Source organism: Siniperca chuatsi, linkage group LG13 (assembly GCF_020085105.1).
Source record: "Siniperca chuatsi isolate FFG_IHB_CAS linkage group LG13, ASM2008510v1, whole genome shotgun sequence".
Classification (NCBI taxonomy): domain Eukaryota; kingdom Metazoa; phylum Chordata; class Actinopteri; order Centrarchiformes; family Sinipercidae; genus Siniperca; species Siniperca chuatsi.
The window spans coordinates 2601761-2621878 of NC_058054.1; the positions used below are offsets into that span (position 1 = coordinate 2601761).

A 20118-nucleotide genomic window follows, 5' to 3' on the forward strand; every position below is an offset into this window, starting at 1 on the left:
ATACAGCAGTGGTATATGCCTGTCAGTGATATATTTTTTATTATTATATTATTTGGTTATTATAACAGGTACAATAACATGTAAAATCTTAATCTTTAAACTTACCAGTAACTAAAGCTGTCAGAAAAAGGTATTGAAGTAAATATTTCCCTCTTATATATTGTGGAATTCAAGTATAAAATGGCATAAAAATGGAAATACTCAAGTAAAGTACAAGTAGGCTACCTACAAATTGTACTATAGGATAGTACTTGTAGATTTATTTATTTATTTAAACAACTTAACTGTCTAAATAAACCAGGCAGAATAATGTGAATCACTGTGCTAGAATCAAGAAAAATTGTGAAAAAAATCTTTGAAACAAATTGATTCGCATGTGTAAAAGTTCGAAATAATCATAAAATATAATTTAGGAATTTGCATTTGCATTTAATCTCTGTATACTGTTTGGATTCATTATGTGTGATCAGCTCCAGCTGACCACACTCGGTCATCAGGGAGAACAAATATAATTTTAAAAATCAACAGATAATTAAAAAAAAAAAAAAAACACAAATATGCTTATCCATTATACATGGAGGATGAGTGCGGACATACTGATGCTTAAAAAAATATATGGTATTGTAATATTTCTAGCTACAGAAATAATTACACTTTCCATAGCCTCCTCTTTGAACATGTACTATTGTTTATGAGCTTTTAATTTGAAAGCTTTGATAGCAAAGCGACCACAGGAAGGCTTTTATTTCGAAGGTCCCAACGGGAACCTTTGACGCTGGTGTTGAGAGTTTAGCTAACAGTGCTAACAGCTAATCGCGTAAGGTGATTAATTGCTCCAAATTCCTTAGTCATGTCGCCTTTTAAGTTTCTGATCTGTATATATCCTGCAAACCGATAAAAAGAGATTGATTTTGATAAACGACGAGTCTCAATCTAAGTTTTAAACATGATTTCGCTGACAGTTAGCGTTAGCTACCTAGCCAGCTAGCGTTCGGTTGCCTGACAACAGAAAGGAAGCCAAACAAACCTGGCTCTCAGCTAGCGAGCTAGCACACACGCTAGTTAGCTTAAAGGAGTCCAAGAATTGATTTGCTCTTGTATTATTTAAACACTTAGTTGTATGACTGAAAGCAGATAAGCTACGGACAATGGCGGATGATGGTAGACGAGGAGATGAAGACGACCGCGGACCCGGAGCAGCTCATCAGGTGTTTGTTGTTATGGAGTGTTTGCTGGAAAAGTTGAAGGTTTTAAATTACGAGGAGGAAGTTCTGGCCAAACACAACATGAAAAATCTGTCCAGGTAAGAAATAACTTCACAGTAATATGTGGCTATCACTAGTTAGCTAAAGCTTTTGAATCTCACAGGTGACTAATTGATATTTTTTTAGATAGGTGGGCTTCAAGTGTTCCTAGCTAAACCAGCTAACCAGCTCCAAGTGTTCCTAGCTAAACCAGCTCCAAAATGTTCCTAGCTAAACCAGCTAACCAGCTCCAAGTGTTCCTAGCTAAAACAGCTAACCAGCTCTAAATGTTCCTAGCTAAACCAGCTAACCAGCTCCAAGTGTTCCTAGCTAAACCAGCTAACTTACCGTTACTGTTTAACTTCACTGTTATTATTTCACCAGAAATGATCACTAGCAGTTGTTACCTGATCAATGAACATGATTGCCACAATGTCCTAAATATAATTGTGGTGTTGTTACTGCTGAGGTTAGTAGGAGTGGAATAATCTGTGTGTACTCCACGTATGAAAAGGATTAGTCTCAGGTGTTCGTCTGAAACAACGTGGGGAACATCCCCATCATAGCTCAAGCACAGCAAAAATGTTACAATGTCTTCATTATATTGTACATGTACAACTGGTATGTATGAAACAGGCATGGGGACGCGATATTATCCCGATAATCATTAAAAAATATTCTTAAAACTCCTAAAATGGCACTAAAACACACTGGAATAAATAAGAAATAGAAACATTGTGTGAGTCTGTTCGTTCTTACATGATAATTCCTGTATTTTTTTTTTACATCAGGCTCTATTTTTGATTTCTCTACCATGATGTCAAATGGTACATACAACAATTTCATCAATTGCATCAGTGTATATATAAGTTACCTCTGACATAAGAAATACAGGAATTATCCTAAAATATAGTCTAACTGGCATTGGGCTTTTCAAGTCACTCACGTGAGGATATCCACGATTATCCCAATAATAGAAATTCACCACGATCAATTTATCTTGACTGTTTTTTATCCCGATCCGCGATTAATATCGCATATCGTCCCATCCCTTGTATGAAATGAAATGTGAGATCCATTTGGGCTCTATTCACAAGCGCTGTATATATGTTTGCACACCATTTTTCCTAGTATGTATTTAATTAATATAAAATGTATTATTATTTTATTATTTGAAATTTGAAGGGGTGTTCAAGCATTTGCATGGTACTGTAGGTATAAATGTAGAGTAGAGAAAAACGTCCTTTTTAAGTTGAACTGGTGCAATAGGTTGACCGTCAGTAAACTGATAATGATGATAATAACCTTTTTATTTATGTAGCGTTTTTCAAAACAACGTTACGTTAAGTGCCTCACAGGAAGAGAAAGAAAAACACATTCCAGAACAATTTAATAAAAAATAATTGGGCAGCTCAACGAAAAACAGGTTTGATCCATGAAGATGACCCAGATTAGCCAAGAGTTACTAAGAGACCAGGCACAGAAACACCGCTCAGTGCAGAAATTCAACTTCAGAGGAATGTGAATCTTCCTGGCAGTCGCCTCCTTATGATGCCCCTACTGTTTTCCCCCGTCAGACATTACTTTGTCTCCAGTCCATATCTGGTGTTCAACTCGGGCGAGCAGTTCTACATGTTCACCATCATCGCAGCGTGGCTCATCAACGCGGCAGGGAGGCCGTTCACCGAGCCTCAGGAGCACGACGAACCCAACGCCACCGTGTCCAACATCCTGGCAGAGCTCAGGGCCTTCGTAAGTGACGCTTATCCCTCAGCTCTGTGCGATGATGCAAGATCAGTTTTAGTCGGTTTTGTAGGTTTTGGCTAATTAGATCCTGACCTGGTTTTCCATGTTCCTGGACTAAAGTTTTGCTATTTAGAATGAAGGTTACAAGGTTTTGAGTAAAGTCAAATAAAAACATTTTTTTTTATTTACTGGCTTCAGATTTGGAGGTGGTACAAATGTTGTTTTTTCTTCCTTAAGTTATTTTTTCAGTAATAAATCAACCATGTGTATATGAAGACAGGTACAAGGCTTCATATGCAGACAGCCTGTAAATTTAGTGACCACTTATGCTAAACACACAAAAAAACTAAAAATCCACTCAGTCACACAGACTCTTCTTCTGACAGCTTCCACGTGGTTTACATTTTTCACTTAAAAAGGTCTTAAAAAGTTCAAAAGTCTCACATTTATCCTCGATGAAACTTTCAGACGCTCTGTAGCTTGACAAATGAATAGAGAATAAAACACATGAATGTAATGATGAATAAAATATTTCAGTGCTTTTGATCCTGACCTCAGACTCAGTGGACTCAGACTCCTCATTGTCAGCTGCTGTTATACAGTAAGAACTCAGGGATTCGAGAGTATCGGAGACTCATTTGACTCATCGCTGTCTGTCAGGGTGTTAAAGTGGACTTCCCGCCCTCCAAACTGAAGTCGGGTTCAGGCGAACACGTCTGCTTCGTGTTGGACCGACTGGCTGAAGAGGCTCTGAGGAGGAGGGGGTTCTCTTTCAGAAGGTACTCCTCTACTCACCTCTAGACCAAACCTAATCTCTCCTGTCTTACTCCTTAGCTCTATTTGTTTTGTTTTGGGGTTTTTTTTATACTTTTGATCGCCTCCTTGGTTCCTACTCAAAGTCTAGAAAGTTTTTAGTTTGGACATTTTCAGGTCACGTTCTGATATTTGGCTGTACAGATTAATCTTAAAGGTTCCCTGCGGAGTTTCCTTGTAAACACACAAAGTTATGTTTACATTCTTACCAAAACGCGTTGTGTGAATCCTTGAGGTCTAATAAACGTGTCACGTGCTTTTCCTTCCTCCATAAAACATTTTCAAAGCCAATTTACAATCTTCCATTTTAAATCCAGCGTTGTTTACATCCATGTTTACTAGCTTGCAGTCTTCTTCTTCTCTGCCTTCGCTGGTGCATTGCAGCATATCTTGGCGCATTACCTGTAGATCAGTGGAATAGTGCAGCACCGTTGGTAGGACTGTGTATCGCGTCGCACATGCACGAGATAAGCAAAACACGCTAGTGGTCTAAAACTCCACGGGAGACCTTTAATCTACAGGGTCACATAGTGAAGACAGCAGGGGCATGCAGAGTATCTGTGTAAATCATACTGAACAGTCAATTTGTTGTCTTTTTCAAGTTCAAGTGTATTTGTCTCATATAATCACACGGAGTGCAATCATAGGGAAATGTATGTCCGCAAGTTTTTATCTAGGACGAGTAAAGTCAAATTTATTTCTGTAGCACATTTAAAACAACACGGGCCGACTAAAGTGCTTTACAAAACATGTGCAGAAGAAAACTGGTCAACAGAGCAACAGTATACCCAGGCAGAGAGCAAGATGAAATAATAGCAATTTAGGTACATTTAAAAGCCAAAGGAAAGAGGGGAGCTTTGAGCTGGGCTTTCAATGACTCGGTAGAGGGGGCAGATCTGATGTGGTGGGGCAGTTTGTTCCACAGACTGGGGGCCCACAACTGAGAGGGCACGGTCACCGCTGAGCTTCCCCCGAGCCCGAGGGTCGACCACAAGTGACCGGTCAGCGGACCTGAGTGACTTAGTCGAGAGGCTGATTGTGTCCATGTCTTTTGACTTCCTCTCCTTTTTCTTTTTCCTCCAGACCAAACTACCCAGCAGAAACCACAGAAGAAGAGTCTGTGATAGAGGACGACGCAGAGCTCACACTCAGCAGAGTAGAGGAGGAGATGATCGTAGGTGTCCCGACTTTATTTAACTGTATACGAAGTACTCCTCAATCTTAAATGTTAATTTGTTACTTCCAAAGTCTGACCTGTTTAAATCCAACTGAATTTTTATGTTTCATTATTAGTAACGCTGTTTTTAACATTATGGTCTGTGTCAACTTTTTTTTTATGTTGCTGTTACGTTGAAATTAGTGAGCTATCAGATTCTGTGATAACTATGGAAAGAAAGGACTGCTGGTACAAGCTATAAAAGAAAATCCAATAGACTGATCAGTGAAGGAAGGGATCGCAAGTTTTGGTAACAGCGTTGAAATGATGTGAGCGGCTTTGCAGCGAGAGTATATCTGAGTTTACTAATCGGCGTCACAGAGTCTGGCAGGTCACAGATTTTGTTTTAACTCTTGAGCCAACGTGATACCTGAGTTTTAGGACAAACACCAAAATGAAAACTTGAACTATATTTTGCTGATATAAACATGTTTTTCTTTCCCCATGTACAAGAGCTTTGTCTGAATACAGTTTAAAATTAACCAAAAGAATACTTTGAATCAGGTCATATCTGATGATTTTTTTAAAAGATTATGAATCTGATAAAGTAATCACTGCCTGTTTTCAACACTCGACAGTCAGTCACAACAGTATTTTCTTTAAAATGTCTGCTGTGTGTAATCTCAGGAGGAGCCTGATGATGAAGAGGAGAGCGTGATGGACCTGGAGGCTCTGAAGTTACGAACCACTCACTCTGTAAGTTCACCTGGAAATATGAATTGAATTTAACCAATTTTTAAAACACATCAAATTTTACATTTTGTCAGTAGGATCTTGTTCGCACACGTCGCTCACAGCTTCATTTTGAGCCAACCTGAAACAGGGTCTTGAACCGGCTCCCCTTCAGGTCTGTGAATGTGAATTCTGCATCGCGTTGTTTGTTCTCTGACAGGAAGCAGAACCGTCCTCCAAACCAGACGAGATTCTGGAGTCGACGATCGATGCAGCAGAGTGGAACCTGGAGGTGGAGAGAGTCCTGCCACAACTCAAAGTCACCATCAGGGCCGACAACAAGGTACACACTCACCTGAGCACGCCCGTATCTGAAAGGTTGGAGGTGACTCTGGACATGACGCAGGATCACTTTTAGTCGGTTTTAGAGTTTTTGACTAATTAGACATGGCATGTGGACAGTTTTCCCTGCTTTCCCATGTCTTTCTAAGGGTTTTTTGACACCCTAAAAAAAGGGTGAAAATGTGTTCAAAAACATCAACTAACGAGAGCTGCAGCTTTTTAAGTTTCAGACTCAGGCCGGCTTCAGTTTGGTTATATTCAAATGTCGTTTATTAAGTTTCTCTTGTTCTCTCTCTGACAGTGCCAGTTGTCTGTGTCCATGTGCGTCATGTGTTTCAAGCGTATTCAGTTTCCAGTGGGAAGAGGGAAATAGACAGGATGTAGCCAGTGTGTTGCCTGGTGAGCTAACAGTCATGGATGAAATCATGCCAAGCAGCGATTTGTGGAAGGCCTCTACATTGTTGAAACATTATGATGTTGTTGTGACAACAGCTTAAAATCCCACTAACTATGTACAGTGTTGAGTCTGCAGTGCTTTCCTGACTGTGTTAAGCCAGTTTTACAGTTATACTCAAGCCACAGGAGCTTTTTTGAGATTAACAGAACTCCGCAATGTTAACATGAGCAACTCATTCTCCTCTTGACCAGTCGACGCGGTCAAAATGAACGAACTTTCTGTGTTTTCATAATGTCAAAGCTGAAAATCTGGAATCTGGCCATGATTTCTTACGGTATCCAGTTGTTTCCGAGTTTGTTTCCTGTAAATCAAGTATCAAACTATGTTAAACACAGTCTCCTGTATTACTGCAGCTTCAGTTTCTGTGGTGAGTAAAAAGCAAAGCACTCTGGGTCGTCGCTCCACATTTACACTCTTCACCGAGGAGCTCGCTCCATGAAAAAAGTCCATTTCAGTTAAAAGTCTGAGCAGGTGTGAGGTGGAAGAAGTGCTTTTCACTTTAATGTCTCAGTGGTCCCTGAAGGCAGCAGTCTGACATCTGTCTGTTGATTCTGTCACAAAATAAAATGTTGTCTTTAAATCAGCTGTGATTATGAAACATGAGAGCGTTGCTGTAGTTTCCCAGCATGCTCTCTGTTGTGTTGCTGCTTGTTTCAGTTGTGTTTGACCGATCTCTGGTCTGTGTGCTGGTCTGCAGGACTGGAGGATCCACGTGGACCAGATGCATCAACACAGAGACGGGATCAAGTCCTCGCTCAAAGAGGCCAAGGTGCGTTCACTGACCTGGTTCAATAATAACAGCAGTGATGGTGTTTAACTGCTGTCTGTCTGTCTGTGTGTGTGTGTGTGTGTCTGGCTCCACCTGCTGTTTCTTATTTTAACGACAGAGGACAGTCTACACTCAATAACTTCTGCTCACTTTTTAATATTTACCTTCACTACAATGAGCCTCTGCTGCGTGAAACCTTCGTTACAACATACAGAACTGACATGGCAACATACTGCAGTACTACTTCTTGTGAAACACCATCAGTACACTCAGCGAGTATTAATGTTTTCATTGCACACGTGCTCTACATGAACTCCCTGCATTAAGCCTGTTTTTGCGTCGTTCCCGTGAGAATCGACATTTCATTGAGCTGCATTCTTTGGGTTGAAATGACAAATGAAGTTGAGCTTGAATGGAAGGTAACTGACAGTGAGGAAGAAAAACAGAGCGACTTATCCAGAAAGCAGGAAAGTTCAAATTATACAGGCGTTGTTGTCTTTGAAGTCAGACAGTCAAACGTTTTCAATCGACTGATGCAACAGACAGTGCGAGCTGTGAGAAGTGATGAAAAGAAATAACGCAGGTGAGACAGTGAATGTGCACAGTCGACTCGTTTGCCTTCACCCTGATCTTTTGGGGAAAACAGCTGATGTTCCAGCACCACACCTGTCAGCCTGCACCTGATAGCACGCAGCTGCCATCATTAGAGTCTTCTGTTGAACTCCATTTGCTCAGTTTGAGAAGATTTGAGTTCCTCTGCAGCTCAAGTGTTTATCGATTTGTTGCTGAATTGAGTGTTTTCATTTAAACTTTGCATTATGTTACGCTGAGCCTCCTGTCAATCATCTGACACCCACAGAAAAAATCATTTCTTCAGTCTCTTCCAGGAAATAATCCCTCAGAAACAGTTTGTTTTTACTTAAGAACACTTGAGTCATCTGGAATACAGTAGACGTGTACACTTAGAAAGAAGTTCATGGACTGAAAGTGAAAACAACAGCAGGATTCTCCATGAAAACATCCTTTGTAATCTCCAGTTCTGTGTCTTCACGGCGTCCTGGTGTGTGCTCTCCTGTCTCTGCAGAGCTACCTGGACAAACTGCAGGAGGACATCGGTAAGACTCTTGAGAAGGTGAGCAGCAGAGAGAAATACATCAACAACCAGCTGGAGCATCTGGTGCAGGAGTACCGCAGCGCTCAGGCCAAGCTCAGCCAGGTAAACAGCAAAGTCACACCTGCAGCTCAAACTGAGGACTTCCAGCTGATGGACCGGGGCTTTTAGGAACGGGCCACAACACTGGAAAGAAGCCAATAAATGTTGTTCTGTCCTGATGTACGTTTAGGTTTCAAACTGTAGCTGTCACCTCTTTCGCATGTGGTAAAAGTAAAGATTGGAAATAGAAATAATGTTTTGTTTAAGGAACAAACAGAAAGCTGGTGACAGACCTGTGTTCTCCACCAGGCAAAGGAGCGCTACCAGCAGGCCAGCGGAGGAGTGACTGAGAGGACCAGAGTCCTGGCAGAGGTCAGTGAACACATCATACATTTTCATAGCACTCTGCAGCCGAGTCCATGTGGAGGAAGATCTCCAAGAGTTTGAGGAAGAAACATCTTTAGAGTTTGACTCTCTGTACCCGCGTCTTTGGGTTTCCTGTTATTTTCCATCTTCTCGTCTGTTCTCGGTTGACAGGTAAACTTCCTGAAGCTTCTGTCCTTTTGGAGATGGTGTTTTTTTTAATTTAACGCTTAAATATTTCATCAGTTAATGAGGACACAGACTGAGAAAGACCCAAAGTTGATTCCTAATCAGATCAAAGACATAAATGGTAAATGGCTGCATTTATATCATACACTTTTATCCAAAGCGCTTTACAATTTTCTTTTCATTCACACACACATTCACACACTGGTGGCAGATAACGAGAATCGCAGTATCAATAAATAAAACAATTATTAAAACATGTAAATTGAGGGGAAATAATTAACAGACAGTTTGTGAGCTTTTCAGTGTTTTTCTGTGTGTTTCAGATCAGTGAGGAGCTGGAGAAAGTGAAGCAGGAGATGGAGGAGAAAGGCAGCAGCATGTCTGATGGAGGTGATACTGATGTCTAACTGTAGCTTCAGTTTGAAGATGTGCAGTGTCTGTATTTGGTTCTGACCGTCTGTCTGCGTTCGTCCTTCAGCTCCGGTGGTGAAGATCAAGCAGAGTTTGACCAAGTTGAAGCAGGAGATTGTTCAGATGGACGTGAGGATCGGCGTCGTCGAGCACACGCTGCTGCAGGCCAAACTCAAAGAGAAGTCCAACATGACGCGCGACATGCACGCCACCAACGTCTCCGAGCCTGCCGCCGGGCCCTTCGCTTAGGTTTACACCAGGAGCCTGAGTCTAAACAAAAAAAACACACTTCATTTGTCTCCTGGATTTCTCACTTGAACTGAAAGTGTTGAGTCAGATGAAGTGGGATACTTAAAACTTCCTGGAATTTCATCTAAAATACAGAAAATAAGCTTTCTTTATGCTTCAGAAACATTGTTTTTGTATATTTTCAGTTTTGGTCCGTCAACATTAAGTCATAAAAACATTTAGAGTTGAACAGTTAATGACTTGACTCTTTGTTTCGAATGTCACATATTTATTTATCTCATTTTTATTCATAGTATTTGGTATCATATTTTTTTGTATATGAACATAAAGTACATTTTGATGCAGATAATAATTTCTGTATTCAGAAATCATTAAAGTGACATTTGTTATTTAAATAATTACTTGGTTTGAGCAAAATGGCATCTAGATGTCGCCAGCAGAGAATTTCCTGGTGAATGTTTAATTTTAAACACGTTTAATATTTTTATATGACATTTATATCAATACGAGCCCGGAGACAAATGCAGCCAGGGAGATATGACAGAAAATTTCGCAGTTACATTCAGGTCGGAGATGGTCCTCAGTGAAAGACGACATTGTAGAAAGTCATGAGCAGTGAAACTAGAAGAAGGTTTTCATGTAAAATGTTCTAAGCAGGCAGCAGTTACAGGCTGAGTGAGCAGTCAAATTCAGAGCTGGTGTACTTAGTCAGGATGATAGCTACGAGGACCTGCTACGTTAAACCACACGCATGCTGAGCTCTCTTCAGCTCGTCAGCACGTCATGATCAGCTCTGCTGAGCATTAGGATCAGGACACTGAGCTAGATCAAGCTGCACCTTGTCAAGCAATACTACAGGCGTTATAGAGGAGAAATGGCAAAGCATTCAGCTGCGGTCTGACCTAAGTGTGATTTACTGCAAGCGCCAACGACTGTGCTTATTGTAAATACTGACTAAGAACTGTATAGAGGGAACAGATGATGATGAGGGCAAATGTCAGTTGCGCAGTTAACAGAGTGCTGTCTAATACACAGTGCCTGTGGTGACATGAAGTCGATGCTCACTCAGGGAGGAAGATTGGCATGTGAAATCTTGCAGGTAGCAAAGAATGTAGCATGGTTCGACAAATGGATTTTGAAACCTCATGTAGTGGCAAACAATGTTCTCACAAGCCACGATGACTCCTGCTAGTCTGTCCAGGTAGGACTTCTGTGACAGCATGCGTTCGGCATGACTCTTCAGATTCGCAAGACCAGATACTGAGTCAGAGACTTGAGTAGGAATGACTAGTTGCAGGACAGAAATCAGACACATTTGACAAGTACTGTTAGCATGAAGTCATAGATCGTTCTTCTGTGATTTTGAAGTGAACGATCTTGCAGTGATTGTCATAAATTACTGGTGTGACAGGACAACCTGACAAGATGGTTCTGCCAGAAGCGCGAGTTCTTAAGTGTTGGTTATCATGAGCACTAAGATTGCTGTTAGTTGACTGGACAGAATCTTTGATGACACACTCTGACGGAACCTCGTCTACTAAATGTCGGCTGATACTTATGGATTTATGGTGCTGTGTAGGGAGTGAAAAGAGAGACTCAGATTACAACTAACGGAGAAATTTGATCTTGTAAAGAATCTACACAAGCCATACATTGTTTTGCAGACACTGGTTCCAAGTATAAATGTACAGGCATTTAATGTAATACATATTGTAACGATATCATCTATGCAACATGAATTCTATGTAACAGTATTGTGGAACAGTGATTCTGTAGAACGTGATAGTCTGATCACATGACAAGATACTTGAGTTGATGAACTGATGTTTGTGAAACGAGTTTTAACAAGTTATCATCTGACAATCAAGTCTTCTGCTTCATAGGGTTGAAAGGATCTTATTGGTAAACTGTACATTATTCTGAAACAGCACAGTTCTGTCTGTACGAGCTTTCGTTCTTGAGCACGAGTTTCTAAACGAGTCTTAGGGTGAGAAATGTTTATACTGATGTGTGGTTTTCTCACATATGTAATGCAAACAAGGTTTTTACAGCTTTTAGATTGTAAAACATATTAATTCATTGGTGCTCCGTTCTTGTTGCCATGGAGTGATGCTAAGAAGTTTGATACTTACTTATCAACAGACTCATGACTAATTTTATTTTCTTCGAGTGTTGCTGTGTCAGTGTTGTGCAGGATCGACTGCGCCATCTAACAGACATTGATGTTGAATCAGATTACATTAAACATTGTGACATGTTTGTCAAGGCCTCAAAGCTGAGGTAAAAAATAATTAAAAGAGATTGAATTCTACAGCAGATTTGAGACCAAGCGGTAAGTTTACAACGTTATCAGGTCACTGACTACTTATTAAACCTTGACGAATGAGTAGATAAAAACTTATTACAGTATCCTGTTTCACAGTTATTCCAGTTAGTGAGTAAAACGATCTGGGGTTCAGAAGCATGGGCTGACAGACAGAGCCTCATGGCGTCCATGCTTCATGAAAATTCAGAAAGTGTGAGTTCAGGTGCTTTGCACATTGTCTATGAAGTCTAAGCTAGTGGTCTGCAATCTGGTCGTTTTGAATCAATCCAAATCACGATGTGCTTAAAGATCAATGTTGCTGGAAAAACTCAAAGCGGATAGTTCAGTGGCTCTTGTTTGCGCTATAGATCGTTTCCGGTAGTCTGGTCAGGATTAGATCTCAGTGGACTGACATAACCAACCAAGTGCTCAGGAGGAACAAGCACGTCGCAAGAGAGCTCAGGCTGGAACTACCGCATAGATCAGAAATGGCTTTCAGCGTGAGGTGGTATGGTTTTATGTTGTTGCTGGTAGAATTGTTGGTCGTCAAATGTTTCTTATTTAAGTACAGAACATGAGGAGCTCTAATTCTCCAACTTTGTTTGTAGTCTTTCAGTAAATCGAGCTGCTGGTGAGGCTACACTTAAGTGATCACAAGAGACGCTGTAAAGCTCGTCTACTTGACATCCATAGTACATAGGTATTAATGTTTTGATGTTTGCTGTATTACCGCTTCTGTGTTCTTTCAGCATTCTTGCTCTGCTCTTAAATGTTCTAAGCAGGCAGCACTTAACAGAGACACTACAAACCAAAACTTATGAAACTCCCACAGGGATAGAGTGCCACAGTGAGTGACTCAGCTTTACAACAAGTGAAATATTTGCTCAACAAGTGAAATATTTTAACTCCAGCAGCAGGTGGAAAATGTGTGCCTCTTCCTTTAGAAATGTAAACCGAAGGCTCCCTATGAATTGGCTCAAAAGGAGTCGCGACGGAAATTGTCTTGTGCGACTGGTGTCTACTGAACGGTGTATCCTGTACTGCAGTTACTGCATAACGTACAACACCTTGATGAGAGAGAAAGACACGCAAGCAATGCAACTCAGGGGCGTTCTTATCCAGAGGTCTCTGACGAAAACAGCATGTTGGCTTATGGAAGATAGAGGACATCCTGAACAGCTATCCGTGATCATGGTAAGCTGATGAAGAGGCCTGTGTCGCACTGGGCAGTAACAAAGCCTGCCAGGAACACTGGCTGAGTTATGCTGACTGATCACCATCAGTCCCCATTATTCTATCATAATGGCTGACTCAGCAGAACCCCTCCTGGAGACTCCTGGCAAATACTCATGGATGTGGGCGAAAGTTCAGTGGTCTGACCACAGTACTAACATGCAGTCAGGATGAAATTTCAATGCACTGACCAGACAGGTTCTGTTAGTCAGAGAAAGCCGAGTAGTAGCAAAAGATAGCAGAGCGGACAAACAGCAGATTAACTGGTCAGCAGAGTGATGCAACAGGTGGAAAATGTGCCGCCTTTATCAGGCCCAGTCATGAAATCAGGAGCGAGTCAGCAGGTACATGAGTACAATGACAGTCGAGAAGTGACTCAGGAGTAGACTGGAAGATCATAGAAAGCGACGAGCACTCTCAGGACAGTATTACACCAGCGTATGTCTACGTCCGTCAGTTTCCTCTCAGTACGCATACAGCCTCTGGCTACCTTCTACTGAGACCTGGTAGCTGTGCATAGAGAAACTTTCAGGAGAGTATGAAATGGACTACAGACGTTAGTGATTTTTGCATTCAGGCCCGACAGAGTGAGTCTAAAATATGTTGTGACAACAACTTCCACAACGTTTAATTTGAAATCATGATCAACAGTACAATTCTGTATTAGAACCATCACATGCAGGCAGTGTTGCAGCAGAGTTACGGTGCTGAGTAGAGACGGGGAGGTTGTTACTGGATAGAGAGGGAGGGAGATCTCGTGAATGTGAGGGTGAATGAATTGGTTTTTCATGACAATCTGGGCATAATGAAACAATGTAAACTTTCAACTTCAACGCCTCGGTCCTCCAGTAGGAGTGACCTGGACAAGTCGTTTTCCTTCTAAGATCTCTGAACCAGAGTTCCTCTCAGTCTCAATCAGCCTTATTGAACCTGCTGTTGCTTACTGAAATGATTTGTAAGTTAAGACAGTGGGAATTCTGTCAACTTTAATGACTTGTTTGTGATTCTGTGTTTTACACTGCAATCAGCTGTAATCAAAAGTGCTGCATGTTTGAATTTTGAGTTTAAGATGTGTCTAAATTGCTTACACTGAACGGTTCTGTCACATGCTGTCTGACTTCATCTTGTGAAAACTGCTTCCTCTGGCTAATTTGTGCTTGAAATGCATTAGGCGTTTCGTCATGAGCTTTTGTTGATGTGTTTTGTTCTTGGAGCGAAACCAGTTCTTATCGGAGAATTTTGTTTTCATTGAAAGATTATAAAATACATATTTTGTTGCATACATTTGTTGTTAGTACATATGGTACAAGATAAAGGTAATTATATAAACGTAATTATATAATAAAAGCAATATTTGATCATTCTATGTGAATGATTGGCAAGATGTGTGTGATGATGATCAGACATGAAACGTTGATCAATGATCATGAAGACTTTAGATGAGTGACAGGTTTAATGATGAATAAACAAACGTGAACAAAGTGTTTTCTTTTGTCTCATTCCAGGGTTCAAATGATGAAATATTGACATAATAATCGAACTGGCGTTTTCAAACACCAAAGGCAGTTTCTATGAACAGAAGCTATGCAGAGCGGCTTTAGCTTCTGACCTTTTACTACATGACAGAGTTTTCACAGTTGACACAAGCTTTTATGCTCTTACAGCAAATTGTTGGCATTTTAGTAAAGTTGTAAAATCAAAGTTAAATGTGAAAATGTGATTTGTGGTTGCGCTCAGAATACATGACGAGGCCAGATCTATGATAATCATTGATTTTCAGGATGAATTCAGAATGAGCTTGGTGGTCGTCACTCTACTCTGGCCAAGCGATGATTAAACTGTCTGATCACTGTCAAATTGTAGTGCTTTCCAATACCTCAAACAGCTGATTAGCAAATTCGAAGGTGTAGATCTGAAGCGTATTGTTTAACCTTCACAGTAATGTTTTGCCATCACGGAAGTTACTTCAGACAATATCAACGGATCAGATCAACATTTTACACAGCGTCTGATATCAGTTCATCTGTGGTGGTACAAAAGCACTTCCGGCCCATTTAACACTGCCAGAGTCCTTTATTAAAAGTTGAGGTGTGAGTTGAAAAGTAGCTTGTCTTTAATGTTCATGTTGGGCGCAGCACATTGCTGTTGTTCTTAAAAATAAATGTTGTCTTTAATCACTGTGATTATGAAACATGAAGTGTTGCTGCGAGCTCGGTTTGCCTGCTTCAGTTGTGTTGCTGGCTTGTGTGTCTGCGGCTGAACTGTCGCCGTACCAGGAGATCAGCGACAGTAGCTCAATGCACATGATTACACTGTTTGCTTAAACGCAGTGGTCACTTGCTGTGTTGTGTGTTGTTGGTGTGTTGATGCTGTCATGTGTTTGTGATTTTAACGACGGGAGGTCCATCAAACTTCTTTTTGAAATAGCTTCTAATAGCGCGGAACTTCGTACACTCTACAAATTTTACAACTGTATACTGCAACATACCTCGTCGATAATGTTTAATAACACATGTCACAGATATAGCTTTATTCGTTAAGTCCAGCAGAGCTTTCGGACTACAAAGTGAATCACATTATGGAGTCTACGTGATTGATAACTGTTTGTCAACTTGGAACACTACATTGAGCAACTTGCTAAAGACATTTGATGAGGATAAAGTCACATACACACAAGACTGTAAAGATCATTTATGTAATAAAATTCTGTGCAAAAATTCAAGGCTAAAATATTCATTGAAAATACATATTAACGCAAGACGAATCTGATGTCATTTAACAGTATTACGACATAACAACTTGTGTAAATCCTCTAAGAGGCAACTGAATAGACACTAAAGTAAACTTGATCTGGATTCCCTCGATTCGAACAAACAACTCATCAATTACAAGATGAATTAACTCAGCTTGATTAAGACTACAGTTGTTCAGATAAGCTAAGTGATAATTGCATTTAATGTAAATAACAGCAAATGAATGTTAGATCACATTACTGGATGCAGTTCAAATAGTGTTTGAAACATAACGAATTAAACTTAGTTGACAAGCTGTATGATGATTGTAATTCGCAGTTTGACTCATTAGCGTGAGTCATAAAAATGACAAATTACGCGTAGATTCGACAGATGAGCATCACGTAGAGAAAGATTTTCGCTATGATGTTGGAGTAACAGGCAGTAAAAACAGGAAGGAAGTATACAGCACTGTCTGATGAGTCAAACGGAGCATCTCCAAGCTCATGGAAGGTTAACAAGTAAGAAGTTCCACGGCAGTGAACACTCATGTGAGCTCGTTCCCTCCCTCAAGACAAGCGAGCCCTCACCATGCTCTGTAAACACTTGGGAGCTGAGACTGACAGCATCAGCTGCCTCAGTAGACACAGTTTAGTAGCCAACGGCCTATCTGCAAGACAATGGCAATCAAGGCAAACTACTAGATCGCAAAGATCAAGGTGACCAAGCGTTGCACTGGGGTAGATGGCAGAAGATCAGTGGACCGGAACTTTCTGGGTGGACTGAAGACCTACTTCCTGTGGACCATCTGATGAATGAAACTTGAAAGAAAAACGCTCCTCAGTAGACCAAGGCCGCTCTGAAAACCCTGTTAGAACTTCAGTGAGGACTAGAGAGGACTCCAAGCCCACTGACAAGATGCTACCTGAAACTGATGCACTGGATGAACTGAAGCACCGACAAGTCCGCAGTCACTGGAGCTCACTGCCTGGCCGATCGACCCTACAGCCCAGAACGAGTGGCCCAAAAGCCAGAGCATGTGACCTCAAAGTGCAGGATGAAGATCGCTGATAGGAGCTGGAAGTGACGTCTTGCACTGCATGCATGATCTGTTTCTGCTGTGATAAATAGGACGAACAGTAGAGCAGTCAGATAGAGGACAAAGAGCAGCGAGTCAGGACAACATAGCAGGAACCAGGCAGAGAGAAAAGTGAAGCTGACTTCACGCAGCAGTGGGGTCAATCGTCTGCGTAACAGTGAGGACTCATGAGAAACTCATAGCTCGATCCGTCCATCGAGTAGATAAGCAGCCAGAGTCGAGATCAGAAGACCTGAGGACTGACAAGGATCCACTGAAGAGAAGCTGGAGTACTGAGCTACGAAAGGAAGCAAGCTAGCAGCAGCTACCACAGGCAACCAGTTTCTACGAGCTACCATCACTGATACAACTCTGAGCTACAGATTGATTCGAAGCGTGGCTAGTTGAGAGGTCAGCGTTGTGACAGATTACTGAGTGAGATGGACAAACATCTCATGACAGTGCTGAATGGATGTTTTACTGCACAACCAGAGCCAAGACCAGGTGGATTTAAAACTCAGTGAATCACGCATCAAACAGAGCAAAAGATGATTATTGGGAAGAAGCAACAGAATGGAAGATCTATTAGTACGACAGATCAGCTTTTCAGGTCCTGATAGACAGAGTCTACTGACGTGTCTGAGGTTGGGAGAGAGTTTGAGGTACTAAGAGATTCGAGCAGAGGCTAAGAAGTGATTCTGGCTTCAAGCATTTGGCTTTCAATGTACAATCATGTTTATTATTGTACAACAAAGTTTCAATCTACATCAGTCTCGGTCTCCAGTGGTTCTGAGTAGGAGATTACTGTCCACAGGTATCTTGATCTCAGCTCTCTGAACCATCACCACGATCATCACTCACAGCTATCTTTGCATGCTTAACTTTTCTTCGAGCATCAGCTGGTAATTTGAGTTCAATTTAAAGTGATTTTCTGGTTTGACTGAGCTGTATTTGCTTAATCTTAGCTAGCTAGCCTGATTTGTTGTGCATTCTTCTTCTAGCTTCTAAATTTGGGTTCTTGTGTTACATGGTTCTCAGTGACTTGGTCTTAAGTGAGCTCTCATCTTCTCTGTTGTCTCATGTAAGCTGATATGTATTGTGAGTTTCTGGTGATCTTTCTCTGGCAGAAGACGACTTCTTGCTCAAATATTGGAATATTTGTATGATCTGTTTTTTACATGTGTGTTTCAGATCAAGTGTCTGTTCGTGAAAGCTAGTTTTTTATCAACAGATGTTTATAATTGTAAAAATCATTACAGAGTTTTTGCAACAGTGATTGTGATGAACTGAAGTTACATAATGAATAAACTAATGACATGTATGTTATTCACGTATGATTTCACAAGTGAAAGTGAAAAGTGAATTTTAGTCACATTGATCATTAGCTGAGAGTTGCTGAACAAGTTTAGATGATTCCGAACACGAACGTGGTGTTCATTAGACACAAGGGTATGTATCTCATTGCTAGCTTTCCTCCTAAACACAAGAGATTACATGTCTAAATTGTGCAGTTTCAGTCATCAAGGTTATGTTCAGTAGTATTAGTGATAAACACAGCAATAGTAGAGTTTATCACTTGTGATTTGTAACTTGTTGTGCACTTGCAATGAGGTATTTAAGATTGATGTTATCTGTATTTGTAAAATTGTTAAACAGCTCTTCTGGAGACACTGCTGAGTTCTGTAAACTGAAATAGTCAGAAGTCATTTAAGGGACAGTGGGTTAAATTCTGTGTTTTAACTCTTAAACTGATCTTGTCTTGCTGATTGTTGTGGCATTTCTTCACTGCACAGAGATCAGCTGTCAATCAAACATTATGGGTGGTCCTGTGACACCTTCTCATTAGCGGTTCTGTAAATGTTTGAGTTTCTTTAGGTGGCGCTGCTTCCTGTCTGTTTAGCCATGGAGGCTGTCACTGCTCAGGATGACTTTGGTTGAGCTGAACTGACATTTCTCTGCATGAAGATGGAAACTTCTCTGTGCTCTAAATGTTGGCTGAATATTTGTATTGATGTGTTTGTCTGTTGTTGTTTCTCTTCCACTGCATGGGTCGAAAGAGAGAAAGCGCCAGACCTTCCTTTATCGGAGATATTTTGTTTTCATCCAATTGTAAAGAAATCTATAATTACATTTACATTTGTTTGTTTGGCAGACCAGATGTTGTTGTTGTCCAAAGTGACATACAAATGAGGTACTATGAGGTATTATAAACCTGTAATTATCATAATCAATAAGCAGATCATTGATTATCTTCTTCTACACAGCTGAGATTCTGGTCAAACAGAGTGATTGTGTGGATGAAGTGAATCTGTACATGAAATCGTTGAACAAGAGTCACTGAACAGACTTTACTGATGGGATGTGTGAACGAACTGAAGGTTTACATGATGAATAAACAAACGTGAACAAAGTGTTTTCTTCTTGTCTTCATTCCAGGGTCTCATTCAAAGCTGATGGAGAAAATGTGACACTAATATGAGTCGAACTGAGGCAGTTTCCCTCCTGAAACACCACAAAGTGCAGTGTTCATGTTTAGAGCAGAAGAGCGTTTGTCAGTCGGTCTCTGTGCTTTCAGCTTTCCTCACTGAAACGGCTTTGTCACAATGAATTAAATGAATTTATGATTCTTTACATTTGGTTACATGTATTTCCATGTTGTTTCCTCAGAATGTGAGAATCTGCAGCCTCAAATCTCACATTCCCAAATACCATTTAAATCCTGAGAGCTGATGGGAATAATATTTGTAAAGTGGAAACTCTTCTCTCCCATCTTTCCCATGTTATCTGAATGCAGCATCAGTGTTACAGGGTGTGACATAGTGTGATATCACACGTATTGAAATGTCTCTTTACTGATGTCGCTTGAAGCTGCCAAAGGCTCAGTGAAGTTTTTACACGTCTTCCTGCAGTGAACATCACAGCAGGTTAACAGCTGAAATGTGAAAACTGACGCACAACACAAGAGGGCGCCTTCATCCTGCTAACCAGAGATGTAGAGGAGGTTAAAGCTCCTCAACTCACTTTGCCTACAGTTTTAGTTCAGAGCGTGTTTTTAGGCTGATAAAACCCTTTACAGTAAAAGTGCACTGTGTCATGCATCGTAGTAAATGGTGTCAAACCACTGAAAGTGCAGATAGAACCTGTTT

The 20118-nt window shown here is 40.8% G+C and overlaps 1 protein-coding gene across 1 annotated transcript; it reads left to right on the forward strand.

Moving 5' to 3' along the window:
- The first annotated feature begins 708 nt into the window (after nucleotides 1-708).
- Nucleotides 709-9860, forward strand: ift57 (intraflagellar transport 57 homolog (Chlamydomonas)). Its single transcript, XM_044219795.1, has 12 exons — nucleotides 709-822; nucleotides 1117-1303; nucleotides 2822-2996; nucleotides 3651-3769; nucleotides 4887-4977; nucleotides 5647-5715; nucleotides 5912-6034; nucleotides 7188-7259; nucleotides 8344-8475; nucleotides 8722-8784; nucleotides 9288-9354; nucleotides 9443-9860. The coding sequence occupies exons 2-12, from the start codon at nucleotides 1149-1151 to the stop codon at nucleotides 9622-9624; spliced, it is 1248 nt and encodes a 415-aa protein (XP_044075730.1). The 5' UTR covers nucleotides 709-822; nucleotides 1117-1148; the 3' UTR covers nucleotides 9625-9860.
- The last annotated feature ends 10258 nt before the right edge of the window (nucleotides 9861-20118 follow it).